Source organism: Monodelphis domestica, chromosome 4, assembly GCF_027887165.1.
Source record: "Monodelphis domestica isolate mMonDom1 chromosome 4, mMonDom1.pri, whole genome shotgun sequence".
Classification (NCBI taxonomy): domain Eukaryota; kingdom Metazoa; phylum Chordata; class Mammalia; order Didelphimorphia; family Didelphidae; genus Monodelphis; species Monodelphis domestica.
The window spans coordinates 234,339,101-234,360,595 of NC_077230.1; the positions used below are offsets into that span (position 1 = coordinate 234,339,101).

The window sequence follows — 21,495 nt, forward strand, 5'->3', positions numbered from 1 at the left end:
TAATAAATCTGTTTATTGAGAGAAATTGAGGTGAGAGAGCAAGGAGAATGAAGGACATCTTTTAACTATATGTGTGTAAGATGTACTAGGTGTTAGGAATACAAAATAACATTTGACAGTCCCTGCCTTTACAGAGTTAACAATCTTCTGTGCAAAGTGTTTGGCACATAGCATGTGCTTAATAAATATTAAATAAATGATTGTACACAAATAAGCATAAAACTTATTGTGATGGGAATAAAGGAAAAATATAAAGTATGTAAAAAAATTTAAGGGGCAGCTAGGTGGTTAGAGAGCCAGACCTGGAGATGGAAGATCATGAGTTCAAATCGGATCTCAGATAATTCCTACCTGTGTGACCCTGGGCAAGTCACTTATTCTGATTGCCTAGGCTTTACTGCTCTTCTGCTTTGGAACCAATAATCCTTAGTATTGATTGATTCTAAAGCAGAATGTAGGGGGTTTAAAAAAAAAGAAAGAAGAAAATTTAAGAAGGTAAAGAACACTTTTTTTTTAGCTTGAGGAATTTGGAAAGGCTTCATGGAGATGCCATCCAGATTGAACTGTGAAGAAAAACAAGGATTCTGAAATGAAGAGATAAGGAAGTTGTGCATTCTGACAATGGGGAAGGTACCTAAGAAAATTAATACCATATTAATCCAGATTAACCATGGTAGTTAAGAAGGTTACCAAGAGTGAAAGTGTATAGAGGGGAAGAGAAGAAGGCCCTAGGGGAGAACCTTGGAGAATACCCTCAGTCAGGGGAACTAACATGAATGATGAGCACAGGGTCAAGGATAAATTCCTGGAGGACTCCACTAGAGACTACAAAGATACCTATTAACTACAAGAGGTGGTAGATGGCATGTTGAGTTTGGGAAACAGCTAGTAATCCAGTTTAGCTGAAACAAAGAATATATGAGAAAGAGAAGTAGAGAACAAGGCAGGAGAGAGAGAGTCTGGAACCAGATTGTGGAGGGCCGTAAACACCAAGCCAACGAGACAAAGCATGTTAAAAGTCTTTAAGGACTATGTCAATTATTAGGTTTATGGACTTTTGAGCTGGAAAAAGAGGATAGGGGAGAAGGGAAGACATAAGTATTAATATAGCACTTACTATGTGTCCAACATCGAGCTAAGTGCTTTACAAATATAACCTTGTTACAAATATTATCTCACAACAACCTTTGAGGTAGGTCCTATTGTCATCCCCATCTTATAGATAAGGAAACTGAGGAAGACAGAAGTTAAATGATTTACCTAGAGTCAGTTCCTAAATGTCTGAGGTCAGATTTGAATGCAAATCTTTCTGATTCCAGGTATCTAGGTGCCTTTGAGGTCATCTGGTCTTACCTCCTCATTTTATAGATGGGATAACTGAGCAAAAGAGGTGAAGAGACTGGACGAAACTAAGAGATGAAAGACAATATTTGAATTCAGGTCTTAGGACTCCAAACCCACTCCTTTTTCTACTGTACAATGCTACATATTAGGGAGAAGCTAAAGGCTTTAAAGTCAGAGTGGTATGGTCATACCTGCACCATATCAAGTTATTTTGGCAGTTCTGTGAAAGATGGATCACAAAAGGAAGGAAACTTAAGGCAGATGAATGCTGCTTCAAGAGTGTAGAGGGAGTGGGAGTTGCTAGGTGGCTCAGTGGATAGAGAACTAGGCCTGAAAATGGGAGCTGTGTGCCCTTGGGCAAACCACTTAACCTTAATTGCCTAGCCCTTACCACTCTTCTGCTTTGGAACCAAAACATAGTCTTTAAGACAAAAGAAGAAGAGTTAAAAAAAAAGAGTATAAGCAAGAGGTGATAAAGGAATGAACTGGAATGGTATCGATATGAATAGAGAAGGGATAGATTCTAGAGAGATGGAGGGAACTGGGGGCACTGATGGCCCCAGGATGAGCGGAAATGGCAGAGGGATAGGGAGGTACAGGGGGGAAGGGAGGGGGAAGGTCCAAAAGAACAGTAAAAAGTCAACTGGTGATAGGAAAGTCCGGACTTAAACCTTTCCTTACTTCCTTAATCCCCTCTCTATCAGCACTTCCGGCGGACATACGTCTTTTATTCCGCTTCGTCGAAGGCTTTTGGATTCTCGCTGGCCCTTTAAGAGAGAGGTCCCTCTATGCGCCGGAAGGTCCGGTGAAAGGGGGGTGTGGCTACACTCCCAGAACGGAAACCGGAAGTGGAGGTGGCTGGGTCTAGCGTGGTGGAGATGTCGGCTCTCCGGGCACTAGATCCTGGTGTCGGGGCCGGGGTAGGACCGGGGTCCACCGCTGCCGCCTCTGGACCCCCCGGGGGCACCTCTCTCGCCTCCGGGAACCTGTTCCATCCCATCAGTGCCGAGGATGAGGATCAGCAGCCTACGGAGATCGAGTCCCTGTGCATGAACTGTTATGGCAATGTGAGGCCGGAGACTGGGGGCGGTAGGGGACCCAGAGCCGGGGTCAGACCTCGAAAGGGAAGCGTCGTCTTCGCCGTCCCCTCTGTCAGCGCCGGGACTGAGCCTGTAGTAGCCGTGGGTCTGGGAGGTGTTAGAAGGGAGTAGTCACAGATGTATAGCCCACCCAGGTAAATACAGGTCTCAAAACAAGTTCAAAGAGATGGGGGGGGGGGGCGGAGTTAACAACCAGAGGTGTCTCGAAAAGCCTCTTACTCCAGGAAGTGGCTCTTGAGAGAAGGGAACCAGGGAATCTTAGACTTGGTGGGGTGGGAGAGATTTTGGGGAGAAGAAATGGGATATTAAACAAGGAAGTAGGTGAGTTTGGCTGGAGGATATAGTGTGAGTATGAGGCAGAGTAATGGATCGTCAGCCTAGAAAGGTATTGTGGATCCAGCTGTTGAAGAGTTCAAAATTCTAAATAGAGGAGTTTGCATTTTATCCTATAGTAAAGTTTCTTAACCATTCTCGTGTTAGGATCTCCTTTGGCTTTTCATGAAGCCAGTGGATTAAAAATATTTTTAAGTTACTTATAATACATAGGCTTAGAAAGGAAGCAGAATTTGTAGACATTAAGACCTCAGTCTAATAGTATGCAATAATGACAGTAATTTTCAAGTAATTAGTAGGCATAAATAGTATTTTAGCGATCTGAAACAATGTAATAATGGGTTATGAAGATATTTACGATTTCTGCTACTGACAGTCATAAGTACTGGTAAATTTCTGTGGTTTGTTCCTTTAATAATTGAAGGAAATGCCCAGTTTCATTTAGAAGTTTTCTTCCCATTCAAACTTCATGAATCCCGAGAATCAAACCATATATGTGTGAATCCTAGATTAAGAATTCCTGTCCTAAAAGTTATACAGAGCCACTGATACTTCTTAAGTTGGGGAGTGACATGGTTTGACATGTGCCTCAGGAATATTAATTTTTCAGTTGTGTGGAGGATAGATTACAGTGAGAGACTTAAAGCATGGAGAACAATTAAGAGGATATTGCAACAGTCCAGGCAAGAGGCTATGGGGACCTAAAAAACGAGGGCAGTTTTAATGTGAGTGGAGAAGAGAAATGATTTGAGTTGTTGTAGTGAATACCATGGTAGTTAACAAGGTTATCAAGAGTAAAAGAGAGGTATGTGGAAGTGAGGAGTTTAAATCATTTTTTCCCCTATGACTTTTACTTTGAAAGAGAAGTATTGGGGGCAGCTGGGTAGCTCAGTGGATTAAGAGCCAGGCCTAGAGACGGGAGGTCCTAGGTTCAAATCTGACCTCAGCCACTTCCTAGCTGTGTGACTCTGGGCAAGTCACTTGACCCCCATTGCCTAGCCCTTACCACTCTTCTGCCTTGGAGCCAATACACAGTATTGACTCCAAGACGGAAGGTAAGGGTTTAAAAAAAAAAGAAAGAAAGAGAAGTATCCATGGAAAGCTTGAAGGTGGTAGGGTTTTGATTCCTGTTTATTAAGATATGGAAGAAGCTAGAGATTTTAGAAGACAGTGGGATCCTCTTGATCATCTCCCACCTGGTACCAATCTGGAGATGTAAGGAGGATAGGAAATTTGGGGGAAAAGACTTGACTTTTCTTTGTTTGGGGGTCTAATCCATCCAGGGGATGACTCGACTTCTGCTAACCAAGATTCCCTTCTTCAAAGAGATCATCGTAAGCTCTTTCTCCTGTGAGCATTGTGGCTGGTCCAACACAGAGATTCAGTCTGCAGGCAGGATCCAGGAACAGGGTGTGCGCTATACCTTGTCTGTTAAGGTCCCTGAGGTAAAGTGGGATTGGAGGGCAGGCTCTCATGGTGAACGTTATTTGTTTTAGAGAAGTCTTTGATATCATATACTTATTAGTCCAGCTTCTCAATTGCCCCTTGTCTCTGGCTATATCATTCCCTGTTAAAATCTTTGAAGCCATGAGTTGTGTTACCTGAAATGAAGATTAAGTATTTCAAGGCCTAGCTGCCCCATCTGTGTGGGTCCAGGGGAAAAGGTAGTGTTGTTGACAGTTGTGATATGTGACCTTATCTCTCTGTTCAGGACATGAACCGAGAGGTGGTGAAAACAGATTGTGCCACAGCAAGGATCCCAGAGTTAGACTTTGAGATTCCCGCTTTCAGCCAAAAGGGAGGTGAGTTTTGAGTGTGTGAACCATTCTCAAAGGAAACACATCTAATTTTTTTTAGTTTATTGTTTGATAGTAGGTCCTCCAGTAAACATGGGAGTTGGCCTCTGTGGTCAGCATTGAACTGTATTTGGTGAATGAATTGTGTTAAGGTGAGAGGTGAAGAAATCCAATATAACTGATATTCCTTTTGATATTCTTCATAAGCTCTGACCACTGTTGAAGGATTAATTAGTCGTGCCATCTCTGGTTTGGAGCAGGACCAACCAGCCCGAAGGGTAAGTTATGGTGAATATCAGATTTCAGTAAACCTGAGAACTGGTTGTTCTCTTATGTGTCAGTGTGTAGTATTTAGTATCCTGTTCATAAAAGCAGTCCTTTGACTCAGTGTTGGAATTGAGCTGAGTTACATGTAATAAGGTGGGGAAGGGAGATTGGAGAAAAAAAAAGGAACTGAGCAGAGAAACTTGTGGAAGCATTCCTTGACATCTTAAGCACCACTTTCTCTGAGAAGCTCTTGATTTACCTAATCCCCATCCTTCCCTTCCCCCAGTTCTCATCTTCTACTTGAATTTTACTTATCTGTGAACAAATTATATATAGAGTAGAACATAAGCTCTTTGAAATGGAAAACTGTTTTATTTTTGTCTTTGTAAAACTAGTGCCTAATATTTACTGAATTGAATTCAGCTCTTAGAGCAAGATCCTTCAAAGTCAATACTCAGCTTGATTGTTACATTTAAAATTTAATCTTGAATCTCTTATTACCCTTTAGCAGTTTTGCTAGATGTTGGTGTTTTATTGGACTACTCCCTTTGAAAGCTTCTTACTTATTAGAATGTGTACCTGATGGAGCTTGGCATCAAGGCAATGGTGTCTCTTATCTCTTTGTCCATGACAGGCAAAAGGAGAAGCCCTGGCTGGGAAAATTGATGAGTTTGTTGCCAAGCTGAAGCAACTGAAGAGAGTGGACTCCCCATTCACTTTTGTGAGTAGTACTGTTATCCTTAATAGGGGGAGCAGAAGAAGCTACCAGGATCTTATCCATCATCTTATCCTTGTGGGGTTGAAGGAAGACATCTTTTTTTGTGATGTTGGGTGGTGAATTCTAAAACATTTTCTTGACCTTACTGTTTTTTATGTGTTTTTTTTTTAAATCTACCTGATAGATCATTGATGATCCCTCAGGGAACAGTTTTGTGGAGAATCCATATGCCCCTCGGAAAGATGATGCTCTGGTGGTCACACATTACAACAGGACGCCCCAGCAAGGGGACATGTTGGGGCTCAAGGTGAATAGTAAAGAGGAAGAATAAGAATAAGAACATATTGAGTTTTATACAGCACATTATCCTTGCAAACTCAGGATTGTTTGAAATACCTGTGCCCCTTTCAGTATTGTCTAATTATGCCCTGCATGTCCTATTTTAATAGGGTTATAAATTTCATTTTGTTTTTAAACCAATACCTTTTGTCTTAATATCAATTCTCAGACAGAAGAGCAGCAAGGACTAGACAGTTGAGGTTAAGTGGTTTGTCCAGGATCACATAGGAAATATCTTTGAACTCAGACCCTCCCTACTCTAGGCCGGGCACTTTATCTACTATGTTGTCTAGCTGTCCCCTTGTTTTCATTTTCTAAGATTTCTTATTGGGATGAGGGTAAAGGATGAAGGTTATATAAGACTGTACAGCATGCTTATCTTCTCCAGGCTGTGTCTGTCCCTTAGCACCTTTGTTAAATCTAGAATCTTTACTCCTTTTCTCTTTCTGAGTGGATGAAATGTTAACTGCAGTTCTTTGGTAATTGCATTTCTTTTGTTCCAGACTGAAGAACCTGAAGAGAAGTCTGCTGACCCTATAGAAGATCTCAGGAATGAAGTGAGTCAAATCAAGTTCCATTGGGCAGGTGCAGAAGATTGGGATCATGGTGGGGCTGGATTGATCCTCCTTAGGTTTTCTCTGGTTCCCTTGGAATATAGGTGACTGTCTTATTCAGGAATGTCTTTGTTGTGAGTATCCTCTTACCTGCAGAGCTCACTTTTTGTCTTTATGTCACATTCTAGGTGTTACAGTTCAACACAAATTGTCCGGAATGCAATGCTCCTGCCACCACCAATATGAAATTAGTGCGTATCTTTTGTGGGGTAATAAATTCCTCTGTCTAGCACATGGAAGAAATCACCTAGAGGCCAAAGAAGATGTATCTCCAGAAAAGCATGTGTTCTGTACAAGGGGCATATCTTCATGAGTTATGCTGATCTCTTTCTTTGCATTCAGCAAGGGAATAGAGTCACTGACTCTTCATCTCAGCTCCAGAATTTTCCTGTGGCTTTTCTCTTCCTTGACATGTTTTTTTTTTTTTTAAACCCTTACCTTCCATCTTGGAGTCAATATCTTGTATTGGCTCCAAGGCAGAAGAGTGGTAAGGGCTAGGCAGTGGGGTCAAGTGACTTGCCCAGGGTCACACAGCTGGGAAGTGGCTGAGGCCAGATTTTAACCTAGGATCTCCCATCTCTAGGCCTGACTCTTAATCCACTGAGCCACCCAGCTGCCCCCCCTTGACATGTTTTGGGTCAGTGTGGTTTAGAAATCTGACCTGTCTTGAAATATTCTTTGAACAAATACAACTGTGCTTACAGGCTTGCCCCATGAATGGTAGCTTCTTAGATAATCTAAACCTAAGCACTTAACTGTTAACCTTGTCTTTATTATCCCTTTTCAGAATAGCCTTAATATATAGAAGGCAGATTTCCTTAACCCTCTTTTCCAGAAATCCCCCACTTCAAAGAGGTTATCATCATGGCCACCAATTGTGAGAATTGTGGGCATCGAACTAATGAGGTAGGCTTTGAATTGGACCCTATGAATCCATTTTCTGAAGGGACAACTTCTATTATTTCTCTTTTCTAGAGAAATAGTGGGGGGTGGGGTGGGGAAGGGGTGGTTCTTTAAGGGGACAATTGCATACAAGGTAAATTCAAGGTTGCTTAGCTAGATCTGAAAACCTAACCTATTCTTTGCTTGATCATGCCTTGGGGGGAGGGGGAAGAATGTGGCATCTTTTTTTCAGGCATTTATGCTGGGAATGTTTTACTCTTTCTTTTTTTTTAAACTCACCTTCCTTCTTAGAGTCAATACTGTGTATCAGTTCCAATGCAGAAGAGTGTTAAGGACTAGGCAATGGGGGTTAAGTGTCTTCCCCAGGGTCACATAGTTCACAAGTGTCTGAAGCCAGGATTGAACCAGAACCTCCCATCTCCAGTCCAGGTTCTCTATCCACTGATCCACCTAGCTGGGTCCTGTGGTCTATTCTTTTAACTATCACTGATTCTAATTGGTATAGTATAACTACCTCCACTTCTAGTTTAAATTTCCTTATTCCCTCTCCTGGTATGTGCTTGATTTTTCTCTTTTCCTTGAAAACTTTGAATGGCTCAGATTGGATTTAATTCATACCATATCTCTAACATGGGCTTCTTGTGGTGGATCCTTTATTAACAAGGACCCCTTTTCTTTCTGGCTTGTGAGTTCCTTCTCTCTGATGACTGAATTTGGTGTGTAGGTAAAGTCAGGAGGTGCAGTGGAGCCCATGGGCACCAGGATCACCCTTCATATCACAGATCCCTCAGACATGACCAGGGATATCCTGAAGGTAAGCCTGATCATAACATTGACTTCTCCTTTGTATTTAGTCCTTGGTGAATCTGCCTCAGTCTCTTTTTCCTTAGGAATAGGTTGAAGAAAGAAGGAATATTTTTCCTTTCCTTAGAGATGACTGAGGTCAGAAGCTATCCACAAACTCATTCATTTGACCATAAACATATAATTCGTAGGGCATTGCCTTTCTACCCACTCTTTGACAATGTGCCTGGTGGCATAGATACTATTATTATGAGACTATTTGTGCTTTCTATCTGTACCTAGTTAAATAAACTCAATTTATTTAGGTCTGTAACCTCTGTGGATTGGAAGAAATTGGAAAATTTGAGATTGACTTCAAATTTTTATTGCTAGGCTATTTGCTAGCAGCCATAGTATGTTTTCATGATTAGTGCAGAGATACTAAGCATTTTTATTTCTAATTTTGGTGTAAGTTTTCATTTCTTCTCTCATCCTATAGTCTGAAACATGCAGTGTGGAAATCCCTGAACTGGAATTTGAGCTAGGCATGGGTGCCCTGGGAGGCAAGTTTACCACCTTGGAGGGACTTCTGAAAGACATCTGTAATCTGGTAAGACCTGTGGACTATATAGAGCCCAGCACTTGTGCTGACAGAAGGACTGGAGGTCTCAAGACCACTTTTCCCCATTTCAGAAATTTCTTTGTCTAAGCATAATTTGAGACTAGGTTTCTAGACAAGACTTTGAGACTAAGCTTTTAAAAACACTATTAATGTCACACATATGCACACTCCTTCTTGATGGCTTTTATCTTAGTATCATAGTCATTTTTATACACAGACAGCCACACATACTCCCTTTCTTGATGGCTTTTGTCTTAATATCACAATTATTTTTCTCCCCTCACCCAAATTGAACCTTCCCTTGTGACAAAGAAAAATGATACAATTAAAATCTAATGCAGAAACCTTGTAAGAAAATGTAAGTAAAATTCTGTTCCTAGCTCCCCTCACATCTTTGTTGTATGTATCTCCTTGCATTTTCTCACCTCTTAAGACTGGGGTTTGCATTCATTTTCATTGTTGTTTTATAGCTATTGTTGATATTGTTTTTGCTTCTTTTTTTTCTCTGACTTCCTCCTTTATTGCAAGCTAACATTCCATTATGTCAGAATTTTTTACTTAACATTTCCTTTCTCATTTATTTTTCTCAACTACATATACATGTTTTTCATACATTTGTTTAAAAAATTTTTGATTTCTAAATTCTCTTTCCCTTACTACTTTCCCCTCCTTGAGAAAATAAGCAATTTGATATAGATTATACATGTGAAGTCATGCAAAACATATTTCCATATTAGCCATGTTTGCAAAAGAAAACACAGAACCCAAAAAAGCAAGAAAAATAATTGTGAAAAGTTTGCTTCAATCTACATTCAGACTTCAGTGGTTCTTTCTCTGTAGGTGGATAACATTTGTTATCATAAGTCTTTTAGAATTGTTTTGTATCGTATTGCTGAGAATAGTTAAGTCTTTCACAGTTGGTCAAGTACAATGCTGTTATTGTGTACAATGTTCTCTTGGTTCTGCTCATTTCACTTTGTATCAGTTCATTTAAGTCTTTCTGAGACTATCCTGCTTATTATTTCTTATGACACAATAGTTTTCCATCACAATCATGTGCCATTACTTGTTTAGACATTCCCCAGTTGATGGACATCCCCTCAATTTCCAGTTCTTTGCCATAACCAAAAGAGATTCTATAGATATTTTTGTACAAATGATTCCTTTTCCTTTTTCTTTGATGTCTTTGAGTTATATAGATCTAGTGTTGGTATTTTTGGTCAAAGGTATGCCCAATTTTATAGTCTTTTGAGCTTAGTTCCAAATTATTCTCCAGAATGGTTAGATCAGTTCACACCTCTTTCGATAGTGCTTGAGTGTCCCAATTTTTTCACATGACCTCCAATATTTGTCATTTTCCTCTTCTGTCATATTAGACAATCTGATAGGTTGGGATATAGCCTGAGCTCTGGTCTTTACTCCGGAAGGAACTTGCTTCTCTATAGCCATAGTGCTACCTCTCCTCTTGGCCTTGGAGTTGAGACCACCATCCCTGCTCCCTTGTGAATGACCATAGGCACTCTTCTCCATTTGGGAACTCTGACCAAGGCCCCTGCTCTCTTGTGTGCTAATGTGTCAATACTGCTCTTCCCCCAGAACTGTATATGGGCAGTGCAACTGGGTCCTGACACCAAAGGGACCCATGTAATATCTTTTTGACCATTTGTCCTACCCCTTTATCACTTGTAATCTGAGAGCTCCTAAAGCTACTGCTGCCACTGGTGTAAGCACCTCCAAAGCCTGATCCTGGTGTTCCTCAGCAGTGTGTATGCTGTGTTCCAGGCTCAACCACCGTATTGATAAGAGATCTTTCCCGCCAACTTTCTAGATGATCTTAATCAAGAAAATTGTCCATCTGTCCCACCTTCTCCATTCTCCACCTTCTTTCTCTCTCCAGCCAACCTTTTGTTGATTTTGTTGCTCCATGTTTCAATTTAAGTTGTTTGGAGAAGAATTTGGGAAGTTAAGTGAATTCTTGCATCTTCTCTATCATCTTGGCTCCACCCATTTGTCAATTTTTGATTGTTTTTCTTTTAGCCATTCCACAATTGAGAGGCACCCATTTTTTTCCAGTTCTTTGCTACAACCAAGAGTCCTGAGTTGACTTATTTTGGTATATATTAGACTTTTGCTTCTATATTTGACTTCCTTGACAGTGATTGAGATCATTTGAATCAAATGGTATGGAGACTTTAGTTACTTTCCCTTCAAAATGCCACATCAAAATCCAAAAGATTTGGGCTATTTCAGTGCTATCTATTAACTGTGCATCAGAGTACCTATCTTCCCATAGTCCTTCCAGCATAGGCTGTTTTGCCATCTTTTCTTCATTTTTGTCTCTTTGAATGTAGTAAAGTGAAGCTTTGTTCAGAATTGTTCAAATTTATATTTCTTTTACTATTAGTGATTTATTGTTTCCATGTTTTCTTTTGAAAACCATTTATATCCTTTGACCACTCATCTGCTGAGGAATATATGATATAATCTGCTATAATATACATCTAGGATTTGTGAAATTTAAAATGGTTGAGGTCTTAAACTGTAGTGAGTTAAAATGGTGGAAGATATAAATTGTGATAGATATAAGAGAGGGTGAGTAAATTTGACCGCAGAAAATGTTTCACTACAGTGTCTTGGTTTTTAAATCAAATATAAGGTGGTCGCCAGGGAAATATTCCCAATTATTCAAATACCCAAGTCAACTGGGTTTTATAGAGATTTTTAATTAATAATATAATGAGGAATTAGAGAAAGAGTAGGAAAGGAATAATTATGGAGGGCCTCAAGCCAATATGGCCTAGACCTGAGTCTTAAGAGAGAGAATCAGTCAGCCAGTCTTTTAACACTCACCACAAGGTCTGCCTAAACAAGGATTCTAGTGACACCAGGCCAGCTCCATCTCAGCTGACTTCACCAGAGAGCCTTCCAGCCAGAGACTGTTCCAAAGGGCCTCTCTCCAGAGGGACAGAGTCCCCTTAGAGGAGCTCCAGCAAGATCTCCTTAGAGATTGTCCTCCAAGAGCTTCCCTTCTCCAGAGCCTCTCGAGATTCTTCCCAAGCGATCCTCATCAGAGATCCTCCAAAAGGATCTCTCCTCAAGAGATTCTGCTTTTTCTTATATAGGGGTTTTTCTCCCATGTCACCTCCCCTAAGTCCCTACATCTACCAATCACTGTAGACGTTTTCCAAAGGACTGCCCATCTAAATTCCTGCTAAGTCGACCAATCTCCTCAGTAAGTCTGAATCAGAAAAAATGCTGCTGTGTCGACCAATCTCCTAAGTAAGTCTGAACCAGAGAAAACACAGCTGAGTCAGCTAATCTCATCAAGAGAAAACTTGCCCGACCCTTTTAGGTACCTAGCATCCCATTGTATCAATTCTAAAAACAGGCCTGGCTCAAAGAACTCCTTGCCCCACCATAAGCATGGATCCAAGTACTTTCTTTGTTTAGGTAGGAGTTTTCTGCCCTAAAGCATTCTTAAGTACGGGTGGAATAGAGGTTCTCCCATTTCTGATCCTGGCGAGTTCTCACATCAAAATGGGGAATGTTTCTCAGTAGGGAATTTGAGGATTCCTCAATGTGGAGTAAAATTTTTAACATTCATAAGTCTGAAATTTTAAGGTTCACAGATTTCAGATTTTATCAGTGATATTTTTTTTAAACATTATTTTTATTTGGACAGTTTCAAACATTATTCATTGGATACAAAAATCATTTTCTTTTCCTACCTCCCCTCCTACTACCCGTCCCATAGCCGATGGCACAATTCCACTGGGTATCACATGTGTCCTTGATCCGAACCCATTTCAACGTTGTTGGTATTTGCACTAGGATGTTCATTTAGAGTCTATCATATCCCCTCGGCCCCTGTTGTCAAATAATTGCCTTTCCTCGGTGTTTTTACTCCCACAGTTTGTTCTCTGCTTGTGAATAGTGTTTTTTCTCAGATCCTTGCAGATTGTTCAGGGACATTGAATTGACACTAATGGAGAACTTCATTGCGTTCAATTGTACCACAGTGCATCAGTCTCTGTGTACAATGTTCTCCTGGTTCTGCTCCTTTCACTCTGCATCACTTCCTGGAGGTTGTTCCAGTCCCCTTGGAATTCCTCCATTTTATTATTCCTTTGAGGACAATAGTATTCCATCACCAGCATATACCATAATTTGTTCAGCCATTCCCCAATTGAAGGGCATCCCCTCATTTTCCATTTTGTTTTGCCACCACAAAGAGTGCACCTATGAATATTCTTGTAGAAGTCTTTTTCCTTATGATCTCTTTGAGGTACAAACCCAGCAATGCTACTGCTGGGTCAAAAGGTAGGCAGTCTTTTAGTGCCCTTTGGGCATAGTTCCAATTGCCCTCCAGAATGGTTGGATCAATTCACAACTCCACTAGCAATGAATTAATGTCCCAACTTTGCCACATCCCCTCCAACATTCGTTACTTTCCATTGCTGTCATGTTAGGTGATACCTCAGAGTTGTTTTGATTTGCATCTCTGATTATCAGAGATTTAGAACACTTTTTCATGTGCTTATTAATAGTTTTGATTTCTTTAACTCAAAACTGCCTATTCATGTCCCTTGCCTATTTATCAATTGGAGAATGGCTTGATTTTTTGTAAAATTGATTTAGGTCCTTGTAAATTTGAGTAATTAAATCTTTGTCAGAGGTTTTTCTTTTTTCTTTTTTTCCTTTAAAAATTTTATTAAATTTATCAATCATTTTTATTCAACAGCCTCTTGCTTTTGTGTCATTTTTCTTTTTTTTAAGCACTATTTTATTTGGTCATTTCCAAACATTCATTGGAAACAAAGATCATTTTCTTTTCCTCTCCCCCCACCCCCCCACTTCTCAGAGGTTTTTCTTATAAAGATTGTTTCCCAATTTGTTGCTTCCCTTCTGATTTTAGTTACATTGGTTTTTTTTGTACAAAAACTTTTTAATTTGATGTAGTCAAAATTATTTTACATTTTGTGACTCTTTCTAAGTCTTGCTTGGTTTTAAAAATCTTTCCCTTCCCAAAGGTCTGACATGTATACTATTATGTGTTCACATAATTTACTTATTGTTTCCTTCTTTACGTTCAAGTCATTCACCCATTCTGAGTTTATCTTGGTGTAGGTGTGAGGTGTTGATCCAAACCTAATCTCTCCCATACTGTCTTCCAATTTTCCCAGCAGTTTTTATCAAATAGTGGATTTTTGTCCCAAAAGCTGGGATCTTTGGGTTTGTCATAGACTGTCTTGCTGAGGTCACTTACCCCAAATCTATTCCACTTATCCTCCTTTCTGTCTCTTAGCCAGTACCAAATTATTTTGATGACCACTGCTTTATAATATAGTTTGAGATGTGGGACTGCATGACCATCTTCCTTTGTATTTTGTTTTTTTATTATTTCCCTGGATATCCTTGATCTTTTGTTCTTCCAAATGAACTTAGTTATGGTTTTTTCTAATTCAGTAAAAAAGTTTTTTGGAAGTTCAATGGGTATGGCACTAATTAGATATATAAGTTTGGGTAGGATGGTCATTTTTATTATATTAGCTTGTCCTACCCGTGAGCAGTTAATGTTTTTCCAATTGCTCAAATCTAGTTTTAGTTGTGTGGGAAGTGTTTTGTAGTTGTGTTCATATAGTTCCTGTGTTTGTCTCGGGAGATAGATTCCTAGGTATTTTATTTTGTCTAAGGTGATTTTGAATGGGATTTCTTTTTCTAATTCCTGCTGCTGAGATATGTTGGAGATATATAGAAAAGCTGATGACTTGAGTATGTGGGTTTATTTTGTATCCTGCAACTTTGCTAAAGTTGTTGATTATTTCCACTAGCTTTTTAGTTGATTCTCTAGGATTCTTTAAGTAGACCATCATGTCATCCTCAAAGAGTGATAGCTTGGTCTCCTCATTGCCAATTTTAATACCCTCAATTTCTTTTTCCTCTCTAATTGCTACTGCTAGTGTTTCTAGTACAATGTTGAATAATAAAGGTGATAATGGGCATCCTTGTTTCACTCCTGATCTTATTGGGAATGCATCTAGTTTATCCCCTATTGCAGATGATGTTTGCTGATGGTTTTAGATAGATACTGTTTATTATTTTTAGGAAAGACCCTTCTATACTTTCTAGTGTTTTCAATAGGAATGGGTGTTGTATTTTGTCAAAGGCTTTTTCTATGTCTATTGAAATAATCATGTGATTTTTGTTGGTTTGCTTGTTGATATTGCCAATTATGTGGATGGTTTTCCTGATATTGAACCATCCTTGCTTTCCTGGTATAAATTCCACGTAATCATAGTGAATAACCCTCGTGATGACTTGCTGGAGTCTTTTTGCTATTATCCTGTTTAAGATTTTTGCATCTATGTTTATTAAAGAGATTGATCTGTAATTTTCTTTCTCTGTTTTTGGCCTGCTTGGCTTTGGGATCAGTACCATATTTGTGTCGTAAAATGAATTTAGTAGAACTCCCTCTTTGTTTATTATGTTGAATAGTTTGTATAGTATTGGAATTAGCTGTTCTTTGAATGTTTAATAGAATTCACTTGTGAATCCATCAGGCCCTGGGGATTTTTTCCTTGGGGAGTTCTTTGATTGCCTGTTCAATTTCTTTTTCTGATATGGGATTATTCTATTTCTTCTTCTGATAATCTAGGCAATTTATATTTTTGTAAATATTCATCTATATCACATAGGTTGGCATGTTTATTGCCATATAATTGGGCAAAATAGTTTTTAATGATTGCCTTAGTTTCCTCCTCATTGGAGGCGAGTTCCCCCTTTTCATCCCTGATACTGTTAATTTGATTTTCTTCTTTCCTCTTTTTTACTAGATTGACCAATATTTTGTCTATTTTTTTTTTCAAAATACCAGCTTCTAGTCTTATATATTAGTTCAATAGTTCTATCACTTTCAATTTTATTAATTTCTCCCTTAATTTTTAGGATCTCTAATTTGGTTTTCTTCTGGGGGTTTTTAATTTGTTCACTTTCAATTTTTTTTGATTTGCATGTCCAAGTCATTGACCTCTGCCCTCCCTAATTAACATATGAACTCAAGGATATAAATTTTCCCCCGAGTACTGCTTTGGCTGCATCCCATAGAGTTTGAAAGAATGTCTCATCATTGTCATTTTCTTCAATGAAATTATTGTTTGGAGAATCATATTATTTAATTTCCAATTAATTTTGTATTTGGCTCTCCAAGTATCCTTACTGATCATTATTTTTATTGCCTTATGATCTGAAAAGGTTGTATTTATTATTTCTGCTTTTCTGTAGTTGTATGCTATGTTTTTATGACCTAGTATATGGTCAATCTTTGTGAATATGCCATGTGCTGCTGAAAAGAAGGTGTATTCCTTTTTGTCCCTATTTATTTTTCTCGATATATCTACTAACTCTAATTTTTATAAGATTTCATTCACCTCTTTTACCACTTATTTATTTTTTTATTTGATTTATCTAAATTTGATAGTGATAGGTTCAGGTCTTCCACTAGTATAGTTTTACTATCTATTTCCTCCTTCAATTCTACTAGTTTCTCCATTAGAAATTTGGATGCTATACCATTTGGTGCATACATGTTGATTAGTGATATTTTCTTATTATCTATACTCCCTTTTATCAGGATGTATTTACCTTCCCTATCCCTTTTAATCAGGTCTATTTTTACTTTGGCTTTGTCAGATACCATGATTGCGACTCCTGCCTTCTTTCTGTCAGTTGAGGCCCAATAGGTCTTGCTCCACCCTTTAATTCTGACCTTGTGAGTATCTACTCACCTCATGTGTGTTTCTTATAGACAACATATGGTAGGATTCTGGATTCTAATCCACTCTCCTATTCATCTACGTTTTATGGGTGAGTTCATCCCATTCACGTTCAAAGTTATGATTGTCACTTTTGAATTCCCTAGCATTTTGATAGCCTCTCCTAGTTCTGACCTTTCTTCTTTTGCTATATCCTTTTAATCCAGTGGTTTACTTTTAGTCAGTCCCCCTATTCCTCTCTCTTGATATGCTTCCCTTTCTGGCCCCTCCCTTTTTGTTCCCTTCTTGTTTTTTTTTTAGGGTCTGTTAAGTTCCCTCTCCCCTCTCCTTCTCTCCCTTTTTTTTTGAACTCCCTCTCCCCTACCCCCCTTCTTCCTTACCCTATAGGATAAAATAGACTTCAAGATCCCAATGGATCTAGATGCTTTTCTCTCTCAGAATTGATATCACTGAGAGTAATATTCAAGTGTTACCTATTAGCATTCTCTTTCTCTTCCTCTTATAAGAGTATTCTTCCCCCCCTTCCTATGTGTATCTTTTTGTGACAAAGATTATTCTATTTATTTTATTTCTTCAAGTATCTCTTAGTACCATCATCGATTCCCCCACCCCCTTTTTTTTGCATATTTTTTAGCCTTTAATGCCCCAATCTTTTCCTGTGAATGATTCTTCTGTTTACTATAATAATGAAAACATTTTTTGAGAGTTACAAATAACATAATCCCCCATATATTAATATATATAATTTGATCTAATTGTAGCCCTTAAAGAAGAGAGTTTAAATTAAAAAAACAAAACATTTTTCTCCTTTTCCCTCTTTCATATTTACCTTTTCATGTTTCTCTTGGTCTTTGTGTTTGGATATCAAACTTTCCACTTAGTTCTGGTCTTTTCCTTACAAATACTTGGAAATCTTCTATATTTCCCCTGGAAGTATAGTCAGCTTTGATGGATAGGTGATTCTTGGTTGAAGACTCAGTTCTCTTGCCTTTCTGCATATTGTGTTCCAGGCCTGTGGTCCTTTAGTGTGGAAACTGCCAGGTCTTGTGTGATCCTGATTTGGTGCTCCTTTGTATCTGAATTGTTTCTTTTTGGCTTCTTATAGGATTTTCTTTTTTAGCTTGAAAGCTCTGGAATTTGGCAATTGCATTTCTGGGAGTTGTTTTTTGGGGGTTTAGTGTAGAGGTTGTTCTATGAACTCTTTCGATTCTATTTTGCCCCATTGTTCAAGAACTTCAGGGCAGTTTTCTTGAATGATCTCTTATATAGTGTCAAGGTTTCTGTTTATTTCTGGCTTTTCAGGTAGATCAATGATTCTCAAATTGTCTCTCTTTCCTCTGTTTTCCTGATCTGTCACCTGGTCAGTGAGATATTTTATGTTTTCTTCTATTTTGTCAGTCTTTTGACTTTGCTTTATTAATTCTTGCTATTTTGCAAGATCATTGGTTTCCAGTTGCTCAATTCTGGTCCTTAAGGCCAGGTTTTCAGTTATAATCTTTTGGTTTTCTGCTTTAACCTTTTGTTATTCAGGTATAATTTCTTCTTTTTTTTTCTTGAACCATTTCCCACTTCTCTTTCCAGAAGACTTCCATCTTTTTGATAAGCTCCAATTGAGATTCTTCCAGGGCTTGTGGACAATTTCCGTTTTTTTTTTTTAGGTTTTGCCTTTGTTTGAGTTTCGTCCAGTATTTCCTATGTAGCCTGGGTTTTTTCTCTGTAAAAGGTCTCGAGGGTCACAGCCTTCTTTTTGGTTTTTTTTGGAAGGGTTTTGAGGCTCCTGTGCACAATGAGCCATTTTTCTGGCTGTTTTCCCTTCCCTCTTTAGTCAGAAATCTGAGTCAGCTGGGCAGGTTCTCTTCAATGCTACGCCCTACTGTACAGCTCCTCTGCTCCTCTGAAAATGATTCTTAAGGTCTTTTGGGGTAGTCCTTGTCGGTGTGTGCTGGGGAGAGGTAGTGACCCGCGATTAGACTGCCATCATGCTTCCCGGAAGTCCTCTGTGATATTTAATGAATATAAATTTCTCATTCTCATTCTCATCCTTTTATATATGTCTTTGCTGATTTTATTTGTACAAAAGATTTGAAATTTTATTTAAATTATTATTTATATCTTTTTGTTCTCCTTTACATCAGGTTTAGAAAGAATTGTCCCTTTAGCCATAGTAGTGAAAGTTTTTAGGATCATTGATCTAAAGTTGACAAGAATACAGAGGCTGTTTAGTCTACTCCCTCATTTTATAAATAACTAAACTGAGGCAAACAGGTAAAGTGACTTGCCCAAGGTCACATATCTATCATGTGTTTGAGGTGGCATTTGAACCAAATCCTCCCTGATATAAGACACGTTCTAGTCATTACTCCATGCTGTCTCCTCTCCTGATTTTTAGTGAAAGGATCTTTTGTAATCAAGTTTTTCTGAATTTTAAGATAAGGTAGTTAGAGAATGAGTTCAACTTCCTGGCCAACCTTCTTAATCATAACCAAGCTATTTCCCTAACAAATTATGTTTATTGCAGGTGACCAGGAACCCCTTTACACTGGGTGACAGCTCCAACCCTGACCGCACAGAAAAGTTGGAGGAGTTTAGCCAGAAGCTGGACTGGGTAAGGAGCTGTATTATGACCACCAGGGTTCTTATGAACACAGGAAGTCCTACTCATGCTCCATTTACTTTTAATATATTTCTGGATGGGGAATGTAAAGGGCTACATACTGAATTAGCTTGACAACTTTAGTACCATCATTCTTATTCATCATAGCAGTTATGGAATATAGTTATCCCCCTTGCAGGAGCTACAATTTAAAAAAAAGTAATTCTTGTATTTTTTTGTTGTTGCTATTGCCTCTCTTAACTCTTCACCTACTGCTGTTAGATCATAGAGGGCAAGTTGAATGCTCACTTCATTCTGGATGATCCAGCAGGAAACAGCTACTTACAGGTATATATTGGGCCTGATTGTGGGGGTAGGTTCTTTATGTTTAGTATACATCAAGTCTTTTCCCAGAAATCAAAGGATGTTTTTCTATCCTATAGTGCAACATCCTTTTAGGATTAGCACTCAGAAGGAGCCAAAGTCAGTTGGGCATAGTAGGTACAAAGAATTATTTGTGTGGCTTTCTTTCCCCATCTTCCTTTGGCTATGGAGGAAGGTCTAGCTCGGTGATTGGCAGCCTTTCTGAAAGTGAGTGTGTGAGAGAGAGTGAGTGAGTTAGTGAGTGAGTGAGTGTGTGTGTGTGTGTGTGTGTGTGTGTGTGTGTGTGTGACAGAGAGACAGAGATTGATTGATTTCTGCTTTTCAGAGGTCTGAGGCAGAGGAATAATTTAAAATTACAGATACCCTGTGCCCTGAGGCAGCACAGTCTAAACTTTATCATCTCACACCTTACTAGGTGAATAAAAAAGGACATTTTGCCTGTATTGAGGAAAGAGAGAAGTTGGGAGATTATCATAGTCAAACCTCACCTATTTCCTGATTTTACTTGGGACTGAATGGTGCTATTCATTCATCTTTTCCCTGTGGTTGCTGATATCTGCTTAACCTCAACCTAGGAAAATGAATTCCTTGTGTAGGAATTCTTGGGAATTGACCTTAGAGGTAGAGGAAAAAGATTCTGAGGGTAGAGGAAGTGTGTAGTCACTTACTTTTCCTCTCTGTCTACCAGAATGTATATGCCCCTGAAGATGACCCAGAGATGAAGATAGAACGCTATAAACGCACATTTGATCAGAACGAGGATCTGGGGCTCAATGACATGAAGACAGAAGGCTATGAGGCTGGATTGACTCCTCAGCGGTAGCAGTGGGCAAAGGGGCAGGTCAGACAACAGAGCTGCCTGGGGCCCCGTGGTTATTTATTACTATTGTAATAGGTCAGAGGAACAAGGACTTGAGAATAGGGACTTTCTCTTGGATGGGGAGACCTGCTCTGAGTCCATGAATCTGTGTACAATTTCAAAACAATTCATGAGGTGAATGCATGTCTGTTGTGTTACTGACCTTTTTTTGGAGGTTTTGTATTGGTTTGTAAAGAAACTTGGAATTGAACTCTGGGGCAAATTAATACCATTTTTTCCCCTCTTAGTCTTATCTCCCTTCCCTATTTCTCCTCTCTATAAGGAAGGGACCTCCAAGGAGCTGCCTCCAAGTAGGCTTGGAGAAATGGGGAGGTGGTATACATCCAGCCAGGAGTTGGCATTCTATGATATTAATTCTAGCTTTCAAAAACGAGAAAAGCCATGTTTAGGGGGACAGGAGTCCTAGAATGGAGCAGAAAAAAAAGATTGCCAATAAAATTGTTGCTTTCAAACAACTGTGGTCTTGATTTTCACCCTGTTTCACTTTCATTATATTGGTTTAGTGTGGCTTTGTGACTCAGAGCTAGTGAAGTAATTTTCATCTCAAATTTGATAGTTCTGTTGTGGATAGTAAATTATCACTTGCCTTTGGTGAGGAATGATGCAGTTGTAATAACCCAAGTTTATAAAGTGCCTTTCTGTTTTTATAAAGTCTTTTAAACACATTTATGGAATCTTTGTTTTATGTCTAATCCCAATAGTGTGGGGGAATGGATGTTAAAATTAGGAGAAAGTGTATTTCTATGCAGTAGGCAGATGAAGGCAAAACAAGTGACTATGCTAGTCATGAAACTAAATGAAGATTCTTTTATTGGAAAAACTAAGATAATACAGTGGTTTATATGTAATTATAAATATAATAGATCTAGCAAGAGGAGTGGGAAAGTTTAAATCCTTAGAGATAGAAGATGAAGGGCATTTTTAACCCTTTTTTCTGTCCCATCTCAAGTACACAAATTCAAAAACACATAGTCATCTTAACTTGCAAAAATATGTTGTAATATTAAACTGATTTCACCCATTACAAATTTGTGTCCTTGATGCTAT

At 38.8% G+C, this 21,495-nt stretch overlaps 1 protein-coding gene across 2 annotated transcripts; it reads left to right on the top strand.

The window, feature by feature from the left end:
* The first annotated feature begins 2,166 nt into the window (after positions 1-2,166).
* Positions 2,167-21,113, top strand: ZPR1 (ZPR1 zinc finger). Of its 2 annotated transcripts, none has more exons than XM_001380848.4 (14): positions 2,167-2,411; positions 4,061-4,222; positions 4,489-4,579; positions 4,781-4,851; positions 5,475-5,561; positions 5,743-5,865; positions 6,401-6,454; positions 6,640-6,706; positions 7,347-7,417; positions 8,139-8,228; positions 8,697-8,807; positions 19,110-19,196; positions 19,467-19,532; positions 20,257-21,113. In XM_001380848.4, exons 1-14 carry the CDS (start codon positions 2,223-2,225, stop codon positions 20,389-20,391), a joined length of 1,404 nt encoding a protein of 467 aa, XP_001380885.1. In that variant the 5' UTR covers positions 2,167-2,222; the 3' UTR covers positions 20,392-21,113. The 2 variants fall into 2 exon arrangements, with proteins under 2 accessions (XP_001380885.1, XP_007494806.1); XM_007494744.3 differs by lacking the exon at positions 2,167-2,411 and adding an exon at positions 2,438-2,578.
* Positions 21,114-21,495: the final 382 nt, after the last annotated feature.

Bases quoted from the DNA above. Each gene is read 5' to 3' on its own strand.
- ZPR1 (XM_001380848.4), top strand. From the start codon at position 2,223: ATGTCGGCTCTCCGGGCACTAGATCCTGGTGTCGGGGCCGGGGTAGGA. The intron at 4,223-4,488 runs GTAAAGTGGGAT...CTCTCTGTTCAG, and splicing joins TGTCTGTTAAGGTCCCTGAG to GACATGAACCGAGAGGTGGT. The intron at 5,866-6,400 runs GTGAATAGTAAA...CTTTTGTTCCAG, and splicing joins GGGACATGTTGGGGCTCAAG to ACTGAAGAACCTGAAGAGAA.